Source organism: Ptychodera flava, chromosome 20, assembly GCF_041260155.1.
Source record: "Ptychodera flava strain L36383 chromosome 20, AS_Pfla_20210202, whole genome shotgun sequence".
In the NCBI taxonomy this organism is placed as follows: Eukaryota; Metazoa; Hemichordata; class Enteropneusta; family Ptychoderidae; genus Ptychodera; species Ptychodera flava.
This window is the reverse complement of record NC_091947.1, coordinates 11022285-11035344: the sequence shown is the minus strand read 5'-3', so window position 1 is coordinate 11035344 and position 13060 is coordinate 11022285. Positions and strand designations below refer to the sequence as shown.

General features: G+C 37.6%; 1 protein-coding gene across 1 annotated transcript in view; it reads left to right on the top strand.

Moving 5' to 3' along the window:
• The first annotated feature begins 970 nt into the window (after positions 1-970).
• Positions 971-13060, top strand: part of LOC139120017 (MLX-interacting protein-like) — a 40858-nt gene continuing 28768 nt past the window's right edge. Inside the window, 2 exon segments of the mRNA XM_070684020.1 lie at positions 971-1381; positions 4197-4303. Of these exon segments, the coding sequence (XP_070540121.1) occupies positions 1119-1381; positions 4197-4303 (370 nt within the window). The 5' untranslated portion in view covers positions 971-1118.

Genomic DNA, 13060 nt, shown 5'->3' with positions numbered 1-13060 from the left:
AAACATTGAGTGTACTGAGGTGTAAAGTAGACCTATGTAGTGCATGCTTATATCATAAGTGCTGGAAAAAAACATAAGAATTACTTGTGGTAAAAACATTTGCGCCGCCTATGGCGGCGCGCCGGCAAAGAATACATGAGAATAGGGTTTCCAAATTTTGCTAATTTCTGGTGCATTGTGACAATTTTTTTTTTCACTTCTGTCTGTTATGACAATTTTTTTTTTCTCAGGCCATGACAGGATCAATTTTTTTTTTCTTCTATCTCACCTGGCGACAAATTTTTTTTTCTCAAAATCCTCCATACCCCCCCCCCCCCGAAATCAAATGGTTCTCCCCTTAAGGTCCACAGTCAGTGCATGCTGGTGCCTGTGTGGCATATATATCATGGAAGTAGTAATGGAGATTTTACCCTTTGCAGGGCGATCAAACCGTGCCCTAGGTGTTCTTTTCCGTAGCTACAAGTTCAACGTCCTGTGTACTTCAGCCAATACATGTCTTCGTTCTTCGGTCTAGCCGGTCCCTTCGCTCATTAGCAAAACACGCGCCATTGGTATCTCGTATTATTTCTCCCTAATGCATTGAAAATTGATGGTAAAAGAGCAAATTTTGACACCTGTGACAATAAAGAACGAGCGATATGTTTGCTACCCTTTGAAAATTCACTAGAAAGTATGTTCGTGCTTGATTACGGATACGTGACGGCATCGGGAATGTCACCCCATTTGTTATCGAGAATTTGATTGGACACTGAAATTAATTGTAATACGAACTAATTCTCAAGGGGTGTACAGAATTTGCGGACTCTTCTTTCTCCGTACAGCTAGTGAGATCACGACGAAAAATTACGACCACAGACTTTAGAGTGCGAAATGTATCACATACTTGGCATATTTTATGGTGAAATATCGTCATTTAAGTTATTCTTTGCGGTGCCCGCAAATGTACTCTTCATCTTAAATAATGGTATGTTCCACTTCCGCCTTCACCGTCAGTTCATGGCGGAAAGCCGGTGGGCAACTTCTCAAATCCTCTCAGTCTTGTTAGGATTTTTAACGCTTCTTTCAGGTGTTCAACATTCACCTTTTTTAGTCAAGATGGGTCTATGACGAAGGGAGAAATGACTGGGATTAGGAAACGGGATCCGAAGACGGAGATTACGGCCGAGAAGCCGGGAGGGAATGCTGACGATACGTCACGCACACTGGAAAATCGACGTAACCGGAGCGTACCGGCTGCTTTGAGCACTATCATCGCGGGTCAGGGGATGGATTCTGATCAGTCACAAACGGCACAGGAGAAGAAAGGAAGCACAGCAGAAAGCGACACGTCTGTAGATCCTTCAATTGTTAATCTTTTTGGTCGTATGACCGTTGGATTTAGGTAAGTAAAATGCAAGTAATTTTCCCCGCATGTCATACGAGAGCGTGATGAGTACGAGAGCGTGATGAGTTCCGTGCTGAACATCGAATGGCTTTTGTGCAGAGTGATGGTCAAGGTGCGTGTTTCCTAGAGGGCGCACTTACGGAATATTTAGGTCTCTGAAATGAAGCTGTCTTTTTAGCACATGGTCGTGAATTGTGGATTCGATTCATTCTTTCCAAATAATTTCCCTTATATGAGTATATAGAAGCCAGTGTTTTCTAAGTGAAGATGCCGTTGAACTACTTTACTTGGTCACTTGTAGTGTCAACGTTTGCGTGTCAGCCTTTATAGTTTACAAAAGGGCCGTGCACAATCAATCATATGAGCACATTATTTTGATTGGTCAGTTGTTAAAAAATACAGTATACCATTGCTGAGAAAAAGATAAAAAAAATAGGTATGGTGCCAATAGATTTCACCATAGTGGCTTAAGTGTACACCATTGCATTAGAGGTTTAAAATGTCGTTCTATTTGCATTAGTGGAAATTGGTACTTTTCAAAACAAAGAAAGAGACAGCAACTTAAGCATGATTTGACATTAAATGTGTCTCTCATCCAGTTGGGCTAATGTGCATGTCTTACTGGTGTGATACTTGTTTAGATTGTAGCCAAATAGATTCTAGACCAGTATTTCACTTTTCTTTTGTTGAAATATCTGGTGAATACGATGTAATACTGTAGTCAGCCCTCATTCCCGGCTCTGCTATCTTCCACAAGCCCAAAGCAGGACTCTATGCCCAAAGTTCAATACTGATTGCAGTTTTCATGACCTTTATCCAACATTTGTCATTCTATTTCTCTGAACTCAAAGTTATTTTACCCATTTGTGATTTTTTCCTGTACCAAAGCTGTTCTCTGTTACAATGTTTCAGTCTTTGATGAACCATGTATTTACACATACATGTATGTACTCTGAAATTCAAGATTGCCTCACAACATACATATAGATATGTGATATACATGTTATTGTTGATTAATGATTGCACATATACCAGAAAGTAGGCCATGTTTAACCCTATCACTAAGTTTATTTTTCACCCAGTCAAGTTGGTTAAAATTAGTGAAACACAACATGTCTCATGTGATGCATTTAAAAAAAATGAATGTCTTAAACCCCCTGTAAACAGAGATACTGTAAGCATAAGTTTTACCAACTGCAGCTGCCATAACTTACCAAGCCAAGTGTGCAAAAACACTGTAAGTTTAAGTTTTGTCTCAATAGTGCTTCCTAATGGCTTGGCAGAATGGGAAGTGATACTGTCCGGCAGGAATACGGTTAAGGGAACATGCATACAATATGACAGTACATGTATAGCAGAAAGCACTCAATCATGGCTTTAAATGTTGTTTGGAATGTTTGCTGAACTCTAAACCAGTTCTACTGACAGTCACCTAAACCGCAGTTCCCTTGCCTATATCCTTCAATGGTGCTCTGTAACTTACAGTACTGCCTATATCTGAAATTTTAAGTTTGTCACGCGGCAAAGTTGCCATAATAAAACTATTGATTGTAATGATTAGTGTGTGTTTTAGAACAGGTACGCTACATATGTAGAAATCAGAGGAGCAAAGTTTACTGCAATTTATTTGTTCAAGTGCTGTAGATTGAAAGGTGGAACTGGCATCCATCAATCATTCAGGTTTAAAGGTTGATTTTTTCCCCTCTTGAAAGTTCCTTCTATCTATTAGGTCATAAACACTGTGAAAATAAAACTAAAAACAACTGGCGTGCCTAAATCGAGGAAGCATTGATGATTTTTTTTGGAAGTTATTAGTGTACAAATGAGCTACTATGCTGTATCTAACTTTGAGCGATTAGCTCTTGAGAATTTCAGGTTTCAGTCTTGACAACAGCAAGACCATGAATAGTATTATCTGTGTTTCCTCTGGCTTCTGAAATTTTTTAGTAAATTTACGAATTGGGTATTGAAACTTTTCGTAAATTTTGAAATTCATAAGTGAACTTAACTATTCCAATACGGAATATCATTCACTCAATTTCAAATTAAGTACAACATGTGCTTAGACAGAACTATTTTGAGGTTTGTGGGCCTTCAGCTCTCAATCAACTAGCTGCTTCCTTGCATTCGTATATTTACGAATCAACTATGAAAAAAATTAGTAAATCATCTAAAAAATTAGTAATTTTACGAATTTGAGAGTGGCAAAGGAAACACAGATTACTAATTTTCCACGCATGTTTTGAAGTGTGTCTTAATGTATGCTCAGCCCAGAAACGCAGGTGTGGGGGATTTTTTAATTTTGAAAATGTTTCCCTAAAGTGCATTTTGCCTTGGGTTTCGTATGAAATCCAGAAATTAGTATCCTGTTTCAGTTTAATCAGTCTGATAAAGCAGAACAAATGCTGGAATCAGTGAGGAAAGATGTGAGTTATGTGGAGACAAGCACATCACTGTCAAGCCTTGATCCATTCAACAACCAGCCTCCCTCATCCAGTCACCTTGCACATTGAAAACTCGTGACAGTCAAGGTCAAAGTCAGGTCAAACAAAACACTGTATTTTCTAGTTTTTCGGTCAAGTAAGAGAACGATGTAGTCCTTTCTGCAACAGGTAGACCATGCAAGATAATCAGCAATGTTTATGAAGATTTTGTCACATAGTGACATGTTACTGGGAAAAAAAAAGACAGGAATAGAATGTTATTTTCTGAAACTGCTTTGGAGAATACATTGATATTTTAATGGCTTTCAAGCCACTTGATATCCAAGCGCGTGATATCGCTCATGACTTTTGTCATTCTTTTCTCTCAGGAGTAAACTTGTATCTCCGAGACCCAAACCATTCCGAGGGTCACGGCTGTCATGGAAAGAGAAGATACGTTTGAACAATGGTATTTGGAGAGCCTGGCATATGCAATGTAAGTGTCCATGGCCTTTTCTTTTATTTTCTCCCCAATTTCATGCATGTCTGCTGTACTAACAGTCTCTACCCCTCTGAGTACACCATAAGGCATGAAAAAATTCAAAATTTCATAGAATCATCCATGTATGTGGGTCTAAAATCTTCCATGAAGAATTTGGCCATAACCTGCTCTAACGGACAGATCCCAGACAACATCATAAAGCTGTTTTCTTCGTCATTGTGATGTAAGAAAGCGTTGCGTACATGAGTTGTCTGGCTGTCAGTATTTTGCATGCACATGTATGTTGGGCAAAACCGTTAAGGGGTGACCTTCCTTTCAGAGGACAATGACTGCTGATTCAACAGGGGAATTCCACCAAGTCAGTCAGATCTCTAACTACCACCCATCGTTATCATTTATGTTGTTATAATTGGTTATATTGCCGGAGCTTTTCAAGTCTGTTCAAACTACACAACTCCGTTTCATAGTTTTTTTTCCCTTTCTAATTTAAAATTAAACACGGAATAGATATGCTTGTAATTTTGTCAGGGAGGTTGTATAGCCAGAAATGATTTCTATTAGTTCAATCACACACATGAATCATTTTCTGAGCAAATATTCGTGGTTTTCGTATTACATTCTGATAGTGTATTCATCTCATGCATATGTGTCTTTGTCAATGCCCATGTGCAAAACATTTGTATTTTGGCCCTTCTATTTCGCTGCTTTTGCAACAATTTGTGAAGTTGATGAGTGGTTGTGCACAGCTGCCAAAAAATCAGCATTCTGGTAAAGTCAAATTGGCCACATGGCAGTGGTTAGTGTTGTGGTGATATTTAGAAATCATGTGTGCGTGTCAGACATACTGATATGGATATATACATGTACTGTAGCTGTATACAACTGTACACTGTGTTTAGTAGAGCTTTGTGCATTTGACTTTTGGCAATTACATGTGGACAACGTGACATATTTATCAAGAGCTCCATCAACTAACTTTTAATGCACATGCAGTTTCAAGTATTTTGATGTATTTGGAAAACAGAGTTTCTTAATCTTCTGGCAAAATCATATCGAACAGCCTTGTATTCACATTTATCAACAGAAACTGTATGTTATGTGATGTCTAAATTCACTGATGACAACTGAATTGTAGTCCAGAAGAGAATTCATATATGTATTGTCAACGATAACATAGCAGATTACACACAATGTGTTGGCAAGGCAGATATTTTGTATTCAATATACACTGAGGAGAATTGGGAAAAAAGACCTGTTTTTACAGACATGTTACTAAAAGTTACTGCTGTTGTGCCATTTCAACAGTGAAAGTACAATGACAAAGGATGGCTTTGCTTTTCGAAAGAGTGTTGAAGTAGCTATTGTACTACATTGCATGTCTGCAAGTTAACAATGGCTCATGAGAGACCTAGTTTTGAAAAATCCTTTCTCATGTAAACGCAAATAGTGTCTTGCTAGATAGTGTGATATGAATAAGGGATTTTTGAAGTACCTCCTCCTAATAATAAAGAGGAGTTCTACATTCTTTAAGTAACTGTGGACAAAGATACGGCTGTACCGCTCTGCAACACAGAACACTGTGTATGCATCGTCTGGACAGTTTCCCATCATCAAAGCTGTACTCACAAAGTCCTCGAAAAGCATGGTGAACCTCTGCGTGTACAACAGTCAATCTTACATGCATGTGGCCATGAACTTTGCAGCGGGGCATGGTCATGTAGGCGGAAGAGTGTGGATACTGTGGTGTGTGTGCCAGTAATGATGGAAGAGGTTTGGCTGTCACTATTGGTCCAAGCCACGTGTTACATTGTACAGGCCGACATCTACGGGTGCCATTATGGGAGATTTCACAATCCTTTGATCAAGTTCCGGTTTATTTGAGAGAGGTGTGCCAAGTTGTATGATCTCTGCATCAATGACCTTTCACCCTTTCATCACCGCATTTCCTCTAGCCTTGGATGAACCATTCAGAGATCTTCCTCCGTCCTTCAAGAAACTTTGGAGCAGATAAAACAGTCTTCAGAAGGACTTAACAATAGAGATATATGGGATTATCCATCATGGTAATGTACCATAGCAAATGCAAGAGTCATGAGTGGAGCAACTGCCTGGCTTCATTGTCTTAAATGAGTTGATGTTGAAATTTGAAAGAAAAAACCTTCAAAAAATCCTCTTTCAGCAACCTTTGTGTGCGTCTTATTCTCCGTTGACTTTTTGGCTGCATGCCATATGCTGCATGTGGGCTAGGAAATACTTGCTTTGCATAAACCTTCAAATTGCAGCCTAGCTATGAAAGGTGGTGTTAGCTTCCAGTAGCTCATGGAGTATGATCAAAATTATGTGATACTTGAAAAAAAAAAAGGATTTCAGTGTTCATGTTAAAATTTGTATTTCCTGCAGTGCCACACGCGTACCATTTGTGATTTTCACTAAATGTTACAGTTAAACTTTATAGAATTAGCATCTGTGCTTGTTAAAAAGCTATTTTTTCTAGGCCATTTAAACCTTATATAATGAATCTGCATGCTTAATTACCGACAGTTGAACTGTAGATCTGATATGCTAATGTCAGCATGGCTACTAATCGCTGCCTTTGATTAAAAAAGTGCTATTTTGCAAAAGTATATTTTGAATGAATTAGGATGGAAGCCATCCAGGACAAAAATCAGAACAAAAATAAGCAGAAACCCTTATGCTTGTAAGAATTTGAATGGTGTATATTAAAATTTGCTGGGAACGTGCTGAGCTGAATTGAAAATGTGACGTGGAAATTGCACAAATTTTTGCAACAGTTGTTATATAACCATTGTCCAAAAACCCACTTCTCATGGAATTAGCTGCTCATTTTGTTTGGTAGTGAGCAGTGTGTACGCATCAATGACTGATTTGTCAGTGATGACAGCATGCAACCCCAAGATATGCTTTTCCTTGTGATGGGAAACCGAGAAATGTTTGTTCGAAGTGCCACTTTCGTCAAATTTTCTTGCAAGTGCACATAAATTGTAGAACTTCTGCACTTAAATTTTCATATAAATTTCTAAATTTGTGGTTGTGTTTTTGATGGTACATCACGGATGATGAGCAGATTCAGTTAGTATTTTTGCTGTCAGACGTCAAAATCAATAAATATGTAAGTCCAACAGACCTGTAAGGCAGCACACAAGTAATGGCTTTACATTCACTCTTTTTAACAGTGATTTGAAATTCTTCATTCGACCCCATGGGAAATTTATTTTCAAAATAGCTGCATAACTCATTTAATGTCGATACTTCAAAAATAAACCTCCTTATTTGGACTTAAAAAAGAAGACATATTTAATCAAATAGTGTTAATGAAGAGATGGGTAGGTTTGAAAGTTCATAAAAAATTACGCATATTTATAATAAATTCAGGCTGGTAAATGTTGATTTTTTAATCCCCAAGTAGTAAAAGAATCATTATGACATATCACATCTTGACAAGAATGGCAGTGAAAAATCTGGTGGTCTGTAATCATGGGCTACCCATTTTGCCCATCCCCTATAATTCATGCAGCATGCCTGAATATCAATTTTTTAAGGATAAGTACAATCCTGACATGATATGACGTGCGATTTAAAGTGTTTCTGTATATAACCTTAGTAACATACTGTATTCTCAGTAACGGTTAAATTGTCGACATTGGAAAATGATTTCAGAAACTTTACTGATTTTGTATGAAAAAAAAATTAAAAAAATTCCTTGCCGCATCAATTTTATCACCAAGAAAATCAGAGGGAGATGTTTCTCGTACTGTTAGAGTAGCTTTCATGCGTTTTTGCAGACAGTCCTTTTGCTAATCTTAAGAATAAGAGCTGTGAGCTAGGGAATCAATTCAAATGCAGATACAGTGAAATCCAAACAAAGCTATTGCTAAATTCAAAGCTATACACATCCTGTATTTAGTTTAATCAATAGGATTTTGTGCAGGTAAGCTGCTAATTTGTGAATTTCCACCTCCGTACCTGAAGAAGGATGTGTAAACAAGCTGTCGCTTGCTCTTGTGCAGTCGATCATTTTCTTGTATTGTCCATGTGTCAGTAAAGTGGGAATTTTGCACAGGACGAAAAATGCCAAATTTTCAGCCACTGTAGCTCAAACTTTTCTGGTCAAATGATTCAGTGAAATAATAATGTGGTAATGCAATTGTGGTAATACTGCAACACAAATTTGTTTGCCGGGTTGGTCTGCTATTTTGATTAAGTCACTGTGTCATCACACATACAGTGCGTGGGTTTGATGTATTTGGAGTAGAATACCTGGTACTTGAGTGGGTGATATGCAGTTATTTACATTTCACATACTTGGCATTGATTGGCCCATGAATAACCACATCATCTGCCAAAGCAAGTCCTGTTCCTTTCAGCTGTCGATTGTCTACACCAGAGTTGATGTGTCTACACCAGAATTGATGTGCATCAAGCAGTAGGATTCCTGATACAATGAAAAGGTCTGACTTCAACAACAAATTTTTGTTTTGCTTACTCATTGTTTTCAGGTTTTCCAGAATGTGACTTGAGTTGTGTACATGCTCAGGGGATCTTTCATAACCTTTTGTGAGAGAACTGCCTCATTCATTTACAATATCTTTCATAAATATATTTATGGCTGACAATTTTTCTGGTGAACATAATTTTGTCAATCACAGCGTCGATTTCATAAAAAATTAATTGACTATCATATCAAGTATGCCTAGATGCCAAATAGTCATCAAATCAGAATTGTAGTCTCAGCTGTTCATTACAGTGTCTTTTGTATGTCCACAATCCTTATTATTGCTGTTATTATCCTAGTAAATTCCCTGTTTAGTATAACCAGACTGGAACAGATCATGGCAACAAGGACTTTACCACAGGTGGTGTGATCTCATTGTCTGTGCAAGGGGAGAAATGGTACTGTGATAGGATACTGTACCTTGGGGGTTGCATAACCACAGTCTGGATTGAGATCTATGAAGGTCCCCCAGCAATGGACCGAACCAGTGCATGATTTTCATAAGGAAGTGAAAATAAGATCGTTGTGGATGTTGTTGAGATAAGATTCCTGTTATCATGTTAGATAGCAATAAGGTTCTTCTTTTGTGTATGCACAGTTCCCAATGACATAAACAGAAAGACCTAGCAACAATAACCCTGTTTTCTTTTCTTCACGTTCAAAATCAAATTTTTTGTAAATTGGTTGTACCGGCTAATAAAAGGCATGTTGGTATAGAATATATATATCAGAAAACTATTAGTAATACTTGTACTATTAGATTTTTATGGTTTATTTAATTGCAGCAAATTTATGCAAAAAATAAGAACCGTAGAAATCATTAGCCAGAGACATAACTATTATCAGTCCTGACAAATACACTCCTTAGAGAGGCAACTCAGTGTCCATGTACCTTCTGAGGCTTTGCTGATCTTATACCGGACCTTATCAGCATCACTGATTTGTGTCTTGCACTTTCTCAATGTAGTCCAAATAGCTTGTTTAGTGTGGTTACCTTGTCTCTCTGTACTGCAAATGTTGAAAAAAAAAGAGGTATTTGTTAAATTCTGTCATGCAATGTGCTTATGTGTTAGGGCCAGTACTACAGGCAGAATGTTGGTAGCATTGCGCTCATTGGTGGAACTTTGTATTATTGAGCAGTGCTGTGAAAATGTGAAGCTGAATAGTGGAGCATTGTTCATGCAAGGTTTACTGATTGTGATGTCACTAGACTGCTAGAAGGCTGGAAAATGAGCATGAATACACACAGTCCACCTCTGCAACTCATCCTTTGAAAAAGCTGACAGCAAAATTACAGAGAATTGCACTCCATGTCATCACGTCGGTGATACAAGCACACAATTATCCGTTTTTACTTTCAGTGCAATATTGTATCTATACAAAGCATGTATGCCATATTTCCAGTTTAGTTATCAGAGAAGGATATCTTAAGCAATCACCATAGCAACAGCAGGATTACTGCCTATCTGGTGTGTGATTTTATTCAACGGACATCTGAAACAACAATATTTTCAAATCTCAGCATATGTGTTCCATGTGGGTGGTTGGCAGACCTGTAGAATAAAAGTGTATTTGTATTAAGCTATCACAGACTCTTCTCCCAGCTCATAATTGCATCAGAATAAATAGTCACTCAATTTCAGGATGGAATATTTCCCTTTACAAATCAAAGCGATTCATAAAAGTGTTGACGTCAATGTACATGTATGTATAACTGTGATTTATGAATTGTTTTTTGAGCACAAGTTAAATCACTGACCAAACAAAGGTAGTCTGCATCGAAATCGAACCCTTTATTACATTATCATGCATTCTCTTTCTGATAATTACACTGTACCTGTTATGCAGGGTCACAAAACAATTACTTTATATACCAAATTAAATAGTAATCCCATAACAAACGTGGCATAGGTACAACAATCAAAGCAAAACAAAACAAAAAAATTATAACAATATGAAATAAACAAAAAAGGGGTCATAACATTCAGTCATTGACATTTCCATGTGAATTTTCAGCTCTGACTTGCAACGGATGCTTTTATTGTTCTCAGAGCACAGGATGTAATACGTGTACTCATTTGCATATAACAGTCTCTCCGTTGTCACAACAGTGATGAGAGCTCATTCTCTCAGTGACAGCAAAGAACAGCATCGTAGCCTGCTCTTGTCAGAAATACCTATGTAAATAAGGATGCCTGGAGCCTTTACCCGGAATGTAATGCCCATTTCCTTCCAACTTGCTGTTGTTCAAGCATTCTGAGCTTGTTAAAAGTGGGTGTAAACAAAGCCGAGCTGTTTGTGACAGGTCTCTGTATGTGTAGGCTGTGCTATACACAAGTCCAAAGTTCGAGTGACTGGCTAGCAAGAGAACACCGGTTACAATAAATTCCCCTCACCCCTTTAGTCTGTGATATGTCTTTATCACTTTACACAACAAACAACAAACTGAAACAAACGACCCTGAAAGTAATTCACTGCAAAACATTAAATCTCAAATTGTTTATCATTCCACAGCACTGTTTCTGTACCTTGCACAGTGCAGAAAACACTTGAAATGCAATGAAAGACAAATTTCCTTTGTTGCCAATTGAAGGAGACAAAGTATTTGAAAATAAATGTCACGAAAATAAAAATGTGCAATGAAATCACAAAGTAAGCAGTGGAATGTTGTAAAGGTGAAAGATACACACCATAACAATACGTCAGAATTTCTGCTTTGATTGTTTATATTCCCAGACTAACATGCATTATAATTTTAAGTGAGACAGGGCTTGTCCTGCATGCGCATACTTTGTAATATAATAACTCTGAGAAACTGCCAAGGTTGTGTAAACGTTTTTGTCATTTCTTTGACATGCTTATAAGAACATTGTTTACTTGTATGTCTGTGAATTTCTGTCTGAAGCCAGAAAGAATATTTGCAAAACTGGCAGTGTGCTTGCTTTTCAAAAAACTCCCAAAGTTCTCAAGATCCCCTGTAGCATTCTCGTAAAAATGTTCTGTACCAAAGTTGTAATTAAATACTCTGGACAAGTGGCAATCAACAGGTTTGTGAGAGAACCAACATCGTAGTAACAGTTACTAAGACTAGAGATGTGTATTGGGATTTTTTGGTACAGTAAAGTCTGTGCACAGATCTTCAGCAAAATGGCCGTTATATTTAGAGTTCTATACAATTCATGTTAAAGGGGCAGTGCTCAATCCCTGCTTCTCACAGTTGTTGAGAGCTTGATTTTCACATTCCTTTACATGTAGATGATCAGGGTTGGATTTGTTCATATTGTGACAAAATTATCACAGCATATGTGAGCCAGTGTTAGCCCATTCATGCTGAGGCGTCGATGTCTGGGGGAAAGCTGACCTCCTGGTGTGTTGGGGACAAGCAGTATGATTAAAGAACGTGTATACATGTAGGCTGGTGTAAAAGAACTATTACTACAGTATATTCCCAACATTACGGTACACATTTATACAAAATTCATCTACATTATGTACATATAAGTGTACATCATGTACAGTATACTTGGCTATATATATTTATAGAAGAGTCGATTCATATGTGCCAGCTCAAATATACTCACATTTCAAAACGAAAATGTTACAAAATGAAAAAAAAAAAAAAAGATTTCGCAAACATCCGTCATCCAAAATTAATCTTTGTGTTCATGTACATAACTTTTGGCAAGCTACATGTAGACAGTCTATCGCAACAAAACCTGTTTTTGTTTGGACAGACACTATTTGTTATTGTTTGGACTTTCTTTGAATAATATACACAACACACTTCAATCTGTCAACCAATAAATGATTTGCACGGTTTTACTATGACCTTTTGACCCAAGTGTACATGTACATGTAGCTTGGTATGATTACCCAAGATGCACTCCATACAGGCAATCTTCACTCTGTATACTGTGGCATAGTGTACCTTTTTCACAGTTCACAACAACAAAAGCCCATTGTTTGTCTGCTGTCTGTTGAGAATGAGGGCCAATGCCGTACAGAATAGTTCAAAGATCTGCATGCTCCTATGTAGACATATCAATTGTTTCTGAACAAAGAGACAAATCAAATGTTGAGTGTACATGGTTTAGTTGTGTGACACAAGTGCTTTCATATTTTCCTGTTTCATATTTTCCTGAGTCTTGATAATTCTCCGGATTAGAGGTTTCGGTTTTCCTTCCTTTTGAACACATGAAAATTTGGAGCTCTGTTTCATAGAAGCACAGGACCGTGTG